Source organism: Pomacea canaliculata, linkage group LG8 (assembly GCF_003073045.1).
Source record: "Pomacea canaliculata isolate SZHN2017 linkage group LG8, ASM307304v1, whole genome shotgun sequence".
Lineage (NCBI taxonomy): Eukaryota > Metazoa > Mollusca > Gastropoda > Architaenioglossa > Ampullariidae > Pomacea > Pomacea canaliculata.
In genome coordinates this window covers 13117078-13131595 of record NC_037597.1, presented here as the reverse complement: position 1 = coordinate 13131595, position 14518 = coordinate 13117078, and the positions used below count along the sequence as shown (strand labels likewise).

Sequence of the window (14518 nt, the reverse complement as noted above, 5' to 3'; positions counted from 1 at the left end):
TGAGGAAGACATGTTCCTCAAGAAAAGAAGAAGGAAAAAATACACTGACCAAAGGGTACAGCATCCCACCCCAATTCCATCCCTCCTCTCGTCAGGCCTGATGGTTGGCTACGTTGTCAGGTAAGGTCTCGCGTTATTCTTAATGCGCAGTTAACATGAAAAGCAACGGTCATCTTCCTCCTCCTCCCTCTCTCTCTGTGCTGCGCATCACTTGACGCACTCACGTATGGCCTTTTCCTGACCTTATACTTCGTGGTATTAAATAAATAATTGTTTTTAAATATAGCAGCAGCAGCAAACACCGCTGGCAGTTCGCACGCTTCCGATAACAAACAGGATGTGTCCACGCTACCAGCCGCTGACAGAAGACTGGAGAACGTTCTGGGGCCCAGGCAGTCCGCGAATTGTTTGTGACGAGCAGTTGGCTGCCGGCGGTGCCACCCACAGGTGTGGAAGTCGTAGTTGCTTCAGTGACCGGCGTTGTGTGGGGTGTCCAGTCCCGTATCTCAGTGTAGACACCCAAAATCTTCGTTAACTATCATTTTAAATATTTTTCGAGGCCTGGTTGACTGTCGGTGGCAGACTAATGACGGCTCAGAGAAGATCGGAGACAGTCGATCGTTATATATAATCAATCCCAGCTGTTGTCGTCTCGCTGTGTACTGACTTCGATTGACTAGGTAAGGCTGAATACATCGCTTAGTAAGAATATTATGATTTGTAAGGGTCAGAGGACATTTAGATACATCATTCAGTATGCTATTATTTGTCTTGCAGCTGCAGTTTCAAAAGTTTTCTTAAAAACTCATATCAACCCCTGTGTTCAGTTTGTACAAAACTTGTATATATATATTTTTTTTCTTCCTTTTCATACCTGTGAATTTAGTGCTTTGTAAGTCAGCATGTTTTTTTTAAAATTAGCCTACGAAACACTTTTCCTAAATGAAGAGGTAGTTTAGTAAACCTTTTTAAGGTGATCTCAGTGAATACTTCTTCTATTTTTAGTTACCATGCGTTATATTCTGTTTACACTGTTTTATCTCGCTTTAACATTTGAGTACAAGAAATCGGTTGGTCTTGTTTATTGAGCTTTCTTTACGGCCCACCCTTAGAGGCCTTCATTTCAAATAACCTGTGGTTTTCACGCCTGCCCACACCTGAGCATACCCAATATTCCAGTCACGTGGTTGCCCCCCCCGCACACGTGCACACACACGCGAGGTCAATAAGACTGCAAAGCATCGGATGCATACATTAAAACAAAGAGACTCAACCAGGAATTGCACGTGTTCATTCATGGCGCCATCTGGCGCACCAGTACATTTCATTTGTACCCTCGTTACGTCAGACACGTGCCGTTCTCTTAGTGTTTGAGACAGAGCACACGGCAACGAGGACCAAGAAGAGGAAATTAAAGGTCATCTCGAAAGGATGCCGACGGTCGGAGTGGCGTTGTTCGGTGTGGGTCGTGCCGGCGGCATCCACTTTCCCAACCTGGCGTCCAACAACGACGTCAGCATTCGCTGGTTGGTGGACGTGACGGCGATGAAGGACAAGGCTCTGATGCTCTGCACCAAGTACGGCGTGGACACCGCCCGCTTCCTGTCTGTGGAGGACAGCCAGAAGGTGTTCGACGACGAGGAGTAAGTACGAGTCCGCGTGACCTTTATATGTATGTGTGTTTTCTGACTTGTTGATTGAGAAGTGTGCATGAGACAGAGTTGGAGGTTAGGTTAGGGCTAGGGTGTGGGTGATGACTGAGGTGCGTGTTTTTGTTTTGGCAAAACAACTGAGCAGAGATCAAAGTTCGGTAGTTGGCAATCGCGTTAGTTTACTCATGTGTAGAACAGGCCAGTGGCAGAACTTCGAGGCAGTCACTTAGAAGTCAGAGTTTTGCGCATATTATCCAAACTCTAATCCTCAACATAATTATACTTTGGAGTGAACCGTAAGGCGTTCATAGGTGGACTCTTGCCTTTCGGACCTTCTTAACCGACAAACGTTTGACCGAGTTTTACATAACCATCATGAAAACCTTTGCTAAACGTTTGTACCTGCCTATTCTATTTATGAGGATCCTTTAGCATTAAATAACAGGAAGCGAGGAGTGGGAAACCATTTCTGGAAGAAATGTCTTTCTTCTTTTAATAGCGAATAAATTTTCATCTCTATCTCGCTGACTAAAAGGATGTATAACAGAGGCTGACTCATTCAGAGGAATAGTTTGGTGCTAGTAACCAACATCCCGCCGACAGAAGACGCTGAGTAATTACTGTTGTGTCAACACAACACATTACACAGTGAACTTAAAAAGAAGTTTTCGTTTGTTATGAGACCCAAGTTAAGTAGGTTGAGTGATTGTCTAAAGAGGTTGCGCTGCTATAAACAAAACACGAACTTAGAACGGACGACACACCCACAGCCAAGCACTGAACCCTGGATTTTCTTTTTTTTCTTCTTCTTGATGATACTCCTCTCAACACTGCCACAAACGACTGTAGATAGTACTGTCTTCAGTTCTTGAACTAAGCATTATCACGACTGAAAATTTTTGTTGACAGTATCAATTTTTAAAATGCTACATTTGTCTTGAGTACCGTTGAACTCCAGTTTTCTTAATACATTCTAAACTGCACGTACTTTCTCCAACCCATCATCATCATCGTCGTGGTCGTCGTCTTTCATAAATGAGAGAGTATTCGGAGGTAAGAAAAACAAATCGGTTTCTGAAAGTGGCGTTTGTTTGATGTGACAAAGGACAACATTTTTTGACTGATTCCTTTTCTCCCTGTGTCAGAACGCACGCTGTCATCATAGGAACGCCCACCCGTTTTCACGAAGAGCTGATCAAAAGAGCCGTCAGGGCAGGTGAGAACAGCTCTTTCCTTGTGATCTCAGGTGTGGAATAGGCATTTTTCGCCGTCAAAGGAATCCCGACAAAAGTCGGATGGTTATGAAGGACAACACTACAGCAAGAGCTAAGATGGTACAGTGATGGTGTAAACAAAGAGAGGAAACAATATACATAAAGCCAATTCTTGTTAAGAATATGCACAGACAGTAAGAGTTCCAACAGCTGTTAATTAGAGTCCTCTTTCTGTGTTAGTTTCTGACTGTGAAGATGTCTAACAGATTGTTACCTGCACTCGTGTGGTTGTGTTCAGGTAAAGATGTGTTTTGCGAGAAACCAATCACCTTCTCCACCGACGCTGTGGTCTCATGTTATGCAGAAGCACAAAAGTATGGAAGGATTTTGTTTTGCGGTTTTAACAGGTAAGAGAACAGCATGGTGCTGAATAGGCCTTGAGGATGTTTTCTCCTTCAAGATTTCCTTTGTCATGTGTTTGAAGTCTGTGGTGATGATGCATGAGTAGGAGTGTGTGTACGAGTAGATATATTCTTAGATGCTATGTATTGACACGTATGTAGATTTATGCGTGGAGCTTTCTGTGAATGTGATTTTAAAAGTCAGCTTTTATTGTTGTTATAATTATATTATGTTTTAATAATAGTAATTGTGATTCCCTGTGTCTGTGCAGGAGGTTTGACGCCGACCACATACGGCTACGTGAGAAGGTCCAGTCAGGACAGCTCGGCAATCTCCGCTTTGTGCATTATATGGCTCGTGACTGTAAACAGGTTTCTGATTACATCAGGACATCAGGTCAGTCCAGGCCGCCCTACACTGGCTCATTTTAAAAAATTAAAACTTTCATGGATCTTCGGAATGGGAGAGGTGGCATTAAGATCCTGTGCTTTCCACATATTTATGCTTTAAAGAAGACAAACGAGACATACTTGGGGCTTTATTATGGTCGATCACATTGAAAATTAACTCGTGCGTGCAATATTTGAAAAGTAATATGGAAACGTGTGCTCCTACAATAGTTCTTCTGTTATATTCTGATTACAGAGTCTAACATGCAGTACAGAACACGCATTACTTCCCATATCGTGAGACAAATGATATTTGCTATATTTTATTCTTTCACTCGATATATTGCAAATGTCTATCTTTAGGTTGATTCAGTTAATTGTAGATTCTCACAAGAAGCAGATGTTTTCTGTCCGATAATTCGAACTTTTTATTGAAATTAAGGGGGCATCTTCATCGACTCTGCCATTCACATGCTGGATTATGTCCCCTGGTTGGTTGGAGAGAAGCCGTCGTCACTGGTTGTGACAGGAAGCTGCACGTCATCAGTTGCTGCCGTCTACGAACAGGTTGATGACGTAGATTCCACAATCATCAACCTACAGTTTCCTAGTGGGTGTTATGCTGTGTTAGAGATAACGCGAGAACTTCCGGCGCATTTCGTGAGCTGTTATCATCGTTACGAGGTACTTGACCTGTAATCTCCCTTTGTGGAACGTTTGCTGATTAAGCCCCTCGAGGACCGAGGGACATTTTTAAGCTGCCCACAAATTAGACTGAATCAAGTTATGGTAAAATTTTCAATAACTTAGTATATCACTGACTTTGGAATAAAAATAGAAATAAGGACTGATGAATTATTAAGGATTAACTGATGATCAAAATAGAATTTGTTCGTTGTTTCTATGTAATTGAAAATAAGACGGTTGGTGTAAACAGGCGATCTAGAGTGTCCGTATTAAAATGTTAAGAGGATGTTCTTTCTTCTTGCCACAGGTGGTGGGTACGGAGGATTGTATATTGATGCACAAAACGAACGACAACACTTTGATTAGCTTTGCCATGGATGGTAGCGACAGGCAGGAGCAGGCCACACCATCCTACTGGTGCAGCTACAAGATGGAGATGGACTGCTTCATTCGAGTTGTGCAAGGTATGCAGGGCAACTTGTCTGTGGTATTTCATACCATCCTAAACCTGTTTATAATGTTTGAAACTTTATGCACTATTCTCTATCTCTCTCTCACACAGAGGTAACCAGTAATTTTTTGGTCACTGGAGAGTAAGGTGTTAGATGCTGAACTTTTCTTGGAGGGCTTTTTTTGAATCTGGTTTCCGTCTCATCGCCCTCGATGACATCTTCAACCATCTGTGGAGTCAGGAAAGCTCGCTGTCTAATCACTTTGCTGCAAACTTAACATCTGCGTATGTGAATTTGTTGCAATCTCAGTATAACTAATGTTCTCTTGCTGGCTATACTTGTCTCTCTGTAGGTTATAATTGCCAGTTATAATCTTGGTCCGTCGTGTCTGCAGGACTAGAAGAATGTCCTTTGACCCCTGAAAGCGTTATTCAGGCGCACGCTCTGGCGGAACTGTGTCGTACATCACTCAAGGAGCAACGCTTTGTCAGCGCTGAAGACATGGGATAAACTTGCCCCACATTAGCTTCCTGAATACACTTGGGACTAAAATCACAACATCAACGATAAATAAACTCAATTTTTATTAAGTTACAGATTTTCAATCAGGATGCTATTTTGACGAATTATCATAATCCTGCTAAGTTATTTAAAGGACATTGTCAAAATTCAGGAAAGAAGTGTTGGAAAATCGGGTTTATTCTGCCGCGTTTTGGTGTGCACAAATTAAATATGTCAAATTAAAAAAAATATATATCCATAACTTTGAGTTCCATTTCTATTCATCTTGATTTTACAACAATTTAATTTCACTACCCTGCCAAAAGGATACGAGTCGGAGAACTTTCTCATGATACACGACTTCGCGCATGTGTGCGTGCTTGAACTGCCGATTTGCGTCCTGTAAATATCTCAAAGTGCAGGTAGAGTGACAATGATATAGGGGTATGAAGGGTGTACTCAGGGGCTGGCCCCACAGGCAGTGTACGCGGTGTAGGCCGCACGCAGCCACACAGCCACCCCCACCGCCCCGGGGTCCGGGTGCTGCAAGATGGAGGCGCTGACGTTGCACGCCCGTCCTGCACGTGCAGTCATCTCCTTTGTGTTGTCTGCTCCACGTTCAGCCGCCTGTGCCAGTGTGTACAGTGCGAGAAGGTTAATTGTACTCACGAACACACTGATAGAAGGTTAATGTTTTAAATTCAGCTCACGTACACACACACCCTCTCGCTTTCAAACTGCATGGATGTACTAGCGAAGATGTCACTAAAACCAAAGGTATCGAGGTATATGTAGGTTTTGTACCTGTAAATATTTAGCGTGCGTTTGAATGGAAGAAAAGAGAGTGTAAATGACGATGACTTGCCTGAACAGCCTTTTCAAAACGCAGCAACGGTGGTTCACGTTGGGTCAACGACAACGTCTCCCAAACTGGATTTAGGGCATCAAGCTGCAAATGTTTGAGAAACAATTTTGAATTCTTAGAAGACAGAAATAACGAATTTATAAATGGGCTGAATTGTGCAAGAGCACTTATTATACAATACTAACACAATGTTACATTAAAAATTGCCATAGCTTTCCAGAGAGGTTGGTCCACCCACTCACAGGCTATTCTGGATACAGGGAGCCAGTGTTGTGTTTGTCATAACCTCGGGGTCTTTATCATTAACAGCTTTTTTCTGCTGTGAAAAGACCTTAGTAGGGGATCACAAAAGGCAAGTCTACAAAGTCTTTAAGAAACAAGCGTTGGTGCAAGATGTCTGAAATCACGACTGACATGACACTCACCATTGTTCTGTCACCAGGCTCAGCGCCGCCATACCTGCAACAACAAAAATCATTGCGACACTCTTGTGTGTGTTTGTAAGTAACCATTGTATTTATGATATCACGTAAATCAAAATGCTACGTGAGGCCGATAGACAAAAAGATGTAAAGATGCACGCACGCACAGACTCGCAGACACAGGTACACGTAACTGTGAGTACGTATTTGTATCGTGGGTGTTTCTAAAGAAGGAAAAATTTAAGAGTGGTTTGAAGATATTTAAATAGGTGTTGTGACTTAGATATTGTGGTCAGCTAATGTGAAGTTCTTTTCCCCCTTCTCCGCCATCATTTCACCATCATATATCATTTATTCATCTGCGGGAGGTCAAAGTTATCTAGACTGAGCGATCTAGACATAGATTGGACGTTATCGTGCAACCTATCAGTCGAGAGCTATGCCCAAGTCTCATGAACGAAAGAAAACAAAAAGACAACCTCCTCATAAGGGCCATTCCTTGACGAATTGCCTCCTGCCATCTGTCTTCGCTGCCATCTGTAAATGCTGACGCCGCTCCAGTGAAGAAGAGACCATAAAGCTGTTACAAAAATTGTAGGTGTACATGTCACAGTGCGCAGTCTGAGGGTAAAGACAGCAATTATCTTTGACTAATTTGTTTTAATTTTGCATTGTTTTGAGCATTTTACTTTGTGCTGTCAGAGCATAAAGTGAAGGCCATCATTTAACATAATGTTAGGCAACAAACATCGAAGGGTACAAGAGGTGTCCTCATACCCCGCCAGACGCTCCACCCATAGTTGCATCTGCAATGGCCGCCAGGCGCCGCGCCAGTAGGCTTGGCCTGGACACCAACTCGCCACATTCGTCCTTCTCCAGCTCCTTCAGCACCGCTGACCGAAGACAGAAAGACGGTAAGAACAAAGAAGGCATGCGAATAAGAATTAACAGCCTCATTACACAGAAAGTACACAGTAAGGATATCACACTACCACATAATTCCATGTAAATGATGCTCACCTTTGGCCCCCCTGGCAAGCGTGCTGCCGCAATCACCGTCCCCTGCACCCGAGTCCAGATGGTTGAGGTTCGACTCCGCCTCTGTCAGCGCCAGACAAGCTGCGGTTATGGCGGCGCGCAGCTTCTCAGCCTCATCTGTGATGCGAGTGGAGAAGAAAATGAACATGGGAACACAAATGATCGTCAAATGTGTTTACCAGAAACAAAGAATTGCAAAAGTTTCAGCTTATGTTGACGTGATGGGAACATAAATGATCGTGGATTGTTTTTGAAATCCTAACACACAGTAAAAATCAATTTAAGAAAACGGGTATCAATAATAAACAGTCTAAGAATAATCAAACAAAAAATCCCGTCTGCTTCTTTTAATACTTGTGGTGGGGCTGTTTGTTTGACTGTTTAATAGAAACTCCAACAGTAATTAATAGAAACTAATAGAAATTCCAACAGTAACATGAAATAAGTATTTTACTCTTACTATCGGAGTTCACAACATATTTTAACTGTTTCATTAGCGATGGATCATCTGGTGGGAGACACTTGCTACAAACCTGTTGACAAGGTGAGGCCAGCTTCCTGCGTGTTATCTGAGACGATATCGTCGATGTAGTCCAGCTTCAGGGGAGGTAAAGTCAGCCGGTCAGTCATGCCGGGACCTAGCAGGACACGTGGCCAGCCTGTGGCCTGAGTCGGGGCATCTGCCACATCAAATGTTTAGTTCAGAAGAAGCTTTTAAGCTCCTCTTAATTCTCATTTAATGGCTGTCGATTTAAAAGTCTCTCTCGTTTCCGCTCCCTTCATCTTTCTCTCCTCGTTCATTGGCGTCTTTTTGTGTGTGTGTGTGCACGTGCGTGTGTGTGTGTGCAAAAGAAAGAATAAAAGCTTACTCACCGAGACAGCGAGTTAGCGTTTCGTCGAGAACTAAGACTGTCAAATGTAATCCCGCCATGTCAAGAGAAGTAACGAAGTTGGAACAGTAGGCGCGCACGACTCGGATGTCCCTCGACTCTTAAGAAAAACGGATAAACATAAACAAGCAGCCAAGCATACAACAAAAAGATAGTCTGAAGTTTAAACATGGCTAGCGCCACTCGAAAATACTTTGAAAAAGTTTCAAGAATATTTTCAAAGATTACGCGACCTGTGGGTGCGAAACGTACCGAGGTAAAGGATGGCTTCCCTGGCCATGATGTTCAGTTCCATTTGTGAGATGCCGCCAGTGTCGTTCACAAACAGCGCCACACGGTCACCTGCAAACGTTTGAACGTTGGAAGAACTTCGTGACGTCAGAGGTGTGAGGCGCCAAACGTTTATTTACAGTCTGTCTGTACAGAATGTTTTACTCTACTCTAATAATGAAAATGATGATAAAATAATTTTTGTTCGGTCTCTTTTGGAAACCTCCCTTGTAATCATTTTTTTGTTGTTGTTAGAAACATTATACTCTTATGAACAATGGAATTTATTCCCTTTAGAAAATATCCATATAATACAGTCCATACCTTTAGTTAGTGACAGACGGTTGGCGTTGGACGGACTGGTCAAGTGATTCAGCATAAGTTCCACAGTATCTTTTGCAGACTTTATCTGTGACACACGTATTAGTTTCTTATTATGAGTGAAGTGTGCGCACTGTACTCAAACTGTTATAATCTTGGTCTGAAGACAAACCTAAAGACGAGGGGTGTTCGGACATAATGCTACACAATTCGTGTAGCGCGAGTTGGGGAGAGGTTCTTGCATGTAAGTACATACTAGTAGTAGCAATGATGACAGCAGCGGCATGTTAATGGCACTCATTGTAGGGGCCACAAATTGTTCCAGTGAATTAATACGTTTGTCTCATGTACCTTTAACCGTTGCACTCCTGCTTCGCCATGCGCACCTGAAAAGAAAGAAATGTTCTACTTAATTTATGATTGATGACTGGCTATATACTCTAGATTCTAGAAGGCAGCCCATTGTTACAAAGTCTTCTCTTCATCTTCTTACTATTACCATTATTTTCACGATTAGTAAAGAAAACGATATGCACAAATATAGATACAGATATAGATATATCAGCAACAGCACAGCCTGCACGTCTCAGATGAGGAGAATCAGATCCGGTGTGCAGATGTCGGCGACAATGACCAGTTACTTTATTTACCATCATCCAGCTCTCCAAACGAAGAGCTACCAAATCGGTGCTCTGTAAACTAAACATACACCCTCATTTACTAGTTAAAAAAATCAAATTAGACACCAACCCTAATCTTTGTATATATTCTAATTTTCCCCCTTGAATGACTTTGCTTTATCGTTAAGTAGTATTTCAGTTTAATTTTCTTAGATCGAGGGCTCGATGTAAAAAAAACCATACCTTTGCTCATCCTGTTACTCTCTTAAATAAAGATTTGTCATTTGTCCATGCGACATACCAAGCCCGAGCTCCATCTCATCATCCTCCAAGTGGAAAGTGGGGCCTCCACCCGGCAAGACGCAGGGAGTGAGAGCGATGCCGATTGTGCCTGCAACCAAAGTCACTGCTATCATTACAAGTACATTATTGCAATTGAAAAAGGCTTTAGGCGTCTTAATTTAAATGAATGTTTCTACTATTGACGATACCAACAACAACAAATAAATAATAAAACTGTCGTTAGGAACTTCGATCCTTCCATGATCGAGGGCCTTAAGAACGAAAGAAAAAAGGTGACAAAGGTGACTCCCTGGGAGTATATAGCTCACCCATGTTGTCCAATGCCTGACAAACAACTTGCTTTATCTCCTCAGCCCCTCGCCCCTCCTCCGCCAGTGACCCCGCTATCTGCAGCACAAAAATCACTCAGATCACAGGTAGTGTCCCCATTACCTGAGGAACAGAAATGGCCTAAACATCAAATAAAAATTCTTCAACAACGATAAACGTCACCTACATCAGAATATATGGTGTTCATGGTGATGTATGAAAAGCACTTCCTCCTTATTGTACTGAGTGTGGAGCAGTGGCAGGTATATAAGGAAGAAATAATAAAGGAAGAGAAGGGTCCAAGCAGACCAATATCCAGAAACCTTGATGGTGACGACGATTCCTGTCACACCGCGTCTGTTGGAGGTCCTGTCGGCAGAGTTCACAGCCCGATCCTCCCCTGTCACCTGTGTCTCGACCCTCAGCCCCTCCTCCCGCGCACGCTCGGCCGCCAGACCAAAGTTGAGGCGGTCCCCGGTGTAGTTGGGAATGAGGAAAAAACATCCAGCTGTTAATTAAAAATGTCACAAAAATTACAACTACAGGTACATCAACAATTCACGAATACGAATTTACACCTTTGTTCATCAAATTAAGGGCTTGATTACTGGCAACATGCATTTCACAGTTCTTTTTCTATTCATTCAAAATACGGATATCTATATTAAAAAGCAAATGAGATTTTTGTTGTCACAGTATCTTGGATGTGGACTGGACATTAAGTAGGAAGGTGTGTGCGCTCGTCACATCAGCAGCCAAACGGCATACAGTTATGAGAATGTGGATCAATTTGAAAAAAAAAAAATGAAGAAGGGCACAGGTGTGCAGGTGTAACTATACCAATCATACAACTGCCACCAACGAGCCTGCATTATGTCTTGACAGAGCACGGATGGCGACCAGGACCTCCGTTGACGGTGGAGCCGCAAAGACGGATCCCATAACGGCGCCTGTCAGCATACCTTGTCCCACATAGCCTGAAACAACAACAACCAGCACTCGTTAATATATCAGACTAATATACATCGCACTAGCATATAATAGACAACACTCTTAGTACTTTCATCTTTTTTTTGTACCATCAGTTTTGCCTAGAAAACGATAACTTTGTGTTCTTGTAGATAGTCTTGACCCAGCTTTGAAGTAAGTCTAGATGGTAAGTAAGGACCGTTTTAGAAGTGGTTCTTCATTATATTGCTGTCTCTGCAGTAGCTATAGTCTATATGATGGTATGTTTTCATTTATGAAACAAAACAAGGCCATATACAGGAAATGCAAAACAAAAAAGTGGATTGGCATAACTGGAAAACTACACGCTATGACGGGATCTTCATCGAAAATTTTCTCTTTTCTGGAACATCATCCACATGAAAAACGTGGTGCCCCGGTGTTGTTTTTCACAACTTACAATTATTTCACGCTTGGGTTAGCATCGATAATTTTATAATGACGGCCATCTAAATACACGCGACTATATCATCACTTATGGAGGAGACAGAGACTTGTGATAGGTACCAATATCGCTCTATTGTTCTTTAGTCTCACAATAACAATTGTTTCGTATTTTGTCTCACTGGCTCAATCCATTCTCAGTATAAGGGTCTACAAGAACTTGTTTTTGAGCTCAGTACCATCTCCATTATTTTGTAAGCACACACATTCTTCCTCGAGATACTTGATATACATCATCACGCATTAAAAACCTCGCAAGCGCTTGATTAACAGTTGTTCCAAGTACTCGCAGTTACGGAGATTGTAGCCTTTACTGCAGATGTGTAACAATGTGCATTCCTGTATTTTTTTTCTGTATTTCTTTCTATCCACATATCGGTAGTTTAGTCAATTTTGCAACCTTTTAATATTTGGACCTTTACTATGTTGATAGTCCGAGATTTGATGTTCCCGAAAAGTTATGGAGTTGAATGGACACTGAATCTGCTTTAATCCAAACTTTGGCATATCAAAATCTTTGCCATCTATACAAAAACCAAATAAAGAAACCCTCATGCTTACCTGCGAAGGCTGGTTCATGGCCAGAGCCCCCTCCGCAGAGCACCGCAACCTTCCCTGTCGTCTGATATTCCTCGATGTCAGCTCGTACAGCAATACGGTGACCTTTCAGAAGTCTGACCCCTGGGTTCAAAGCCACATAGCCTTCTAAGTTGTCCTCCACACACGTCTCGACGCAATTGATGAGTTTCTTATTTGCTTTAGTTGACATCTTTCACAAAATAGTTTGTGCAGTTTAATTACTATCGTACTTGAGCAACTATATTTTTTTCTTGACAAACGAATTTCTGTCCCAGATGACAGGTTGAAGCAGATGTCAGTGTGGAATGTTGGCACACAAGTCGTAGTACTGTAGTGATAGAGCAATGAGAGATGAGAATATTATCTAACAGACAAAAAGCACATACACGCCGCCCTCCTGTGTGGACTGACTTTGTGACCCTGCAAGGTTCACTCCCTCGGCAGACGATAACACTGTGTAACTGTAGTGCACACACTGGCAGACGACACCAGTGTAAGTAGTGCACACACTGGCAGACGACACCAGTGTAAGTAGTGCACACACTGGCAGACGACACCAGTGTAAGTAGTGCACACACTGGCAGACGATACCAGTGAAAGTAGTGTCACTTAATGGAGTGGCAGATGACACCAGTGTAAGTAGTACACACTCTTTGCTGTCAGTTTAGTAAAAAGTCAAGACACTTTCTCATGGTGAGTTCCTTCGCCTTGGTCTATTTTTGCAGAAGTCATTGTTATAGAGTGCCTATAACAGGGTTGGTTATTCCATGCTTAGAAGCATATAGGATGAGGCAGCATCTGTGTCACGGACCAGTCCCTGCCTCCATGTTTTTAGGTTATTTTAACCCCTTCGCTACTTTTCGAGGAAAGGGTTAACCGTGACACGGAGCACTTGGTGAACACGGTTCAGCAGTAGAATTTTTGGCGTGAACGAGGTTGAAAAAGTACTCAGGCTCGGGATAGTGAAGGAAGAAGACGTGCCTGAGTCACGATTTGTAAATCTCCCGAGTTGAGATTACATAGTAGAGTAGGGTGAAAGATGTATACAGGTGGACTGCTGTCTGTCTGCCACGACCAACTCTTAGCCTCTTGCGAAGTTCTCCGCTGTTAGTCTCGGCGAGCCTAAACAAAGAATGTGACTAAACCGGAAGCTTTGTAGTATCATGCCTCGTTTTAGCAAAAAAAAAAAAAAAAAAAAAAAAAAAAAAAAAATCGTCTGCCAGCAGTCCAGTAAGTTCGTGGTAGGGTAGTGTCCATCGACGCTGGATGCGGCACGATACTGACCCTAGACGAGGTTTATTCCCTGTATGGGCTAATTGAGCTGCAGCCTTCTGAAGGAGGAAGAATCATCTCCCTAGACCATTCCTCGATCACCTTCGGTCCAACACCAGACACCGCCATTGTGTACGGTCTTGGAGTGTTATCCGTTTCTGAGTTACGGGGAGCGACCTAAGAGTTTCCTATCCCTCGAGGGCTTATTATTATTATTATTTTTTGTGTGGAGAAAGTAGAGCAGAAAGTTTACAATTTGATGTGTTGATATAAGTAAATTTCTTATTTTTCAGTCTGCTGCAGTATTTTAACAGCTGTATTCCTAAAGAATACTCTTCACATTCCATTTTGTATTTGGTGCTGTTTAAGTTCCTCTTCATTGAACACTGGGTCATTGAGACTCCCTAGTCGAGTCCTACATGGTGAAGGGTATAGTTTATGGTCAACTGTAAATGAGTTGCATAGAAGAGTTTCAATCATAGAGTGAAGATTTAATATGTTGTAAAGAAAAGTTTCTTAGAGCAAGGTTTCAATATGTTAAGGAGAGTTTAATAGAGTGAGGACTCAATGCACTGTGTAGAAGCGTTTCATAGTGAGGATTTAAAAATCCTTTGATTTTCAATGGAGAGGCTCTTTACCTGTTGGTCAGTCAGCTTGACTGTGGTATAGAAGGTCATAGGTTTGACTTGAGGCTTTATTAGGCCTGTTGCTGGAAGAGTACAACGTACTCCTGACTTTACCATGTCTACCCAGTTGTCTGATAGAAATGTGTGGGATCTTACTGATAAGGGAAAGTAAAGATAGCAGATGGAGAGAGTTGGGCTGTGTCTTCCACAGTGAATCACTTTGTGTATGGGCATATAAATATATATAAAAGATG

At 42.4% G+C, this 14518-nt stretch overlaps 2 protein-coding genes across 4 annotated transcripts; one reads left to right on the top strand and one right to left on the bottom strand.

Annotated features, from left to right (window-relative positions):
• The first annotated feature begins 352 nt into the window (after positions 1 to 352).
• On the top strand, positions 353 to 5341 carry LOC112571048 (myo-inositol 2-dehydrogenase-like). 3 transcript variants are annotated; one of them, XM_025249839.1, is made up of 8 exons: positions 353 to 680; positions 1380 to 1643; positions 2798 to 2868; positions 3165 to 3273; positions 3540 to 3664; positions 4100 to 4341; positions 4652 to 4808; positions 5191 to 5327. In XM_025249839.1, exons 2-8 carry the CDS (start codon positions 1432 to 1434, stop codon positions 5304 to 5306), a joined length of 1032 nt encoding a protein of 343 aa, XP_025105624.1. In that variant the 5' UTR covers positions 353 to 680; positions 1380 to 1431; the 3' UTR covers positions 5307 to 5327. The 3 variants fall into 3 exon arrangements, with proteins under 3 accessions (XP_025105624.1, XP_025105625.1, XP_025105626.1); XM_025249840.1 differs by having other exon boundaries at positions 1376 to 1643; XM_025249841.1 differs by having other exon boundaries at positions 354 to 680; positions 1368 to 1643; positions 5191 to 5341.
• Positions 5342 to 5720: 379 nt separating this feature from the next.
• On the bottom strand, positions 5721 to 13065 carry LOC112571047 (triokinase/FMN cyclase-like). Its single transcript, XM_025249838.1, has 16 exons — positions 12349 to 13065; positions 11202 to 11312; positions 10659 to 10843; positions 10335 to 10413; positions 10025 to 10114; positions 9455 to 9489; positions 9107 to 9191; positions 8765 to 8854; positions 8496 to 8612; positions 8156 to 8302; positions 7605 to 7739; positions 7362 to 7477; positions 7064 to 7164; positions 6588 to 6621; positions 6163 to 6246; positions 5721 to 5924 (listed from the first exon to the last, which is right to left on the bottom strand). Exons 1-16 carry the CDS (start codon positions 12554 to 12556, stop codon positions 5757 to 5759), a joined length of 1785 nt encoding a protein of 594 aa, XP_025105623.1. The 5' UTR covers positions 12557 to 13065; the 3' UTR covers positions 5721 to 5756.
• Positions 13066 to 14518: the final 1453 nt, after the last annotated feature.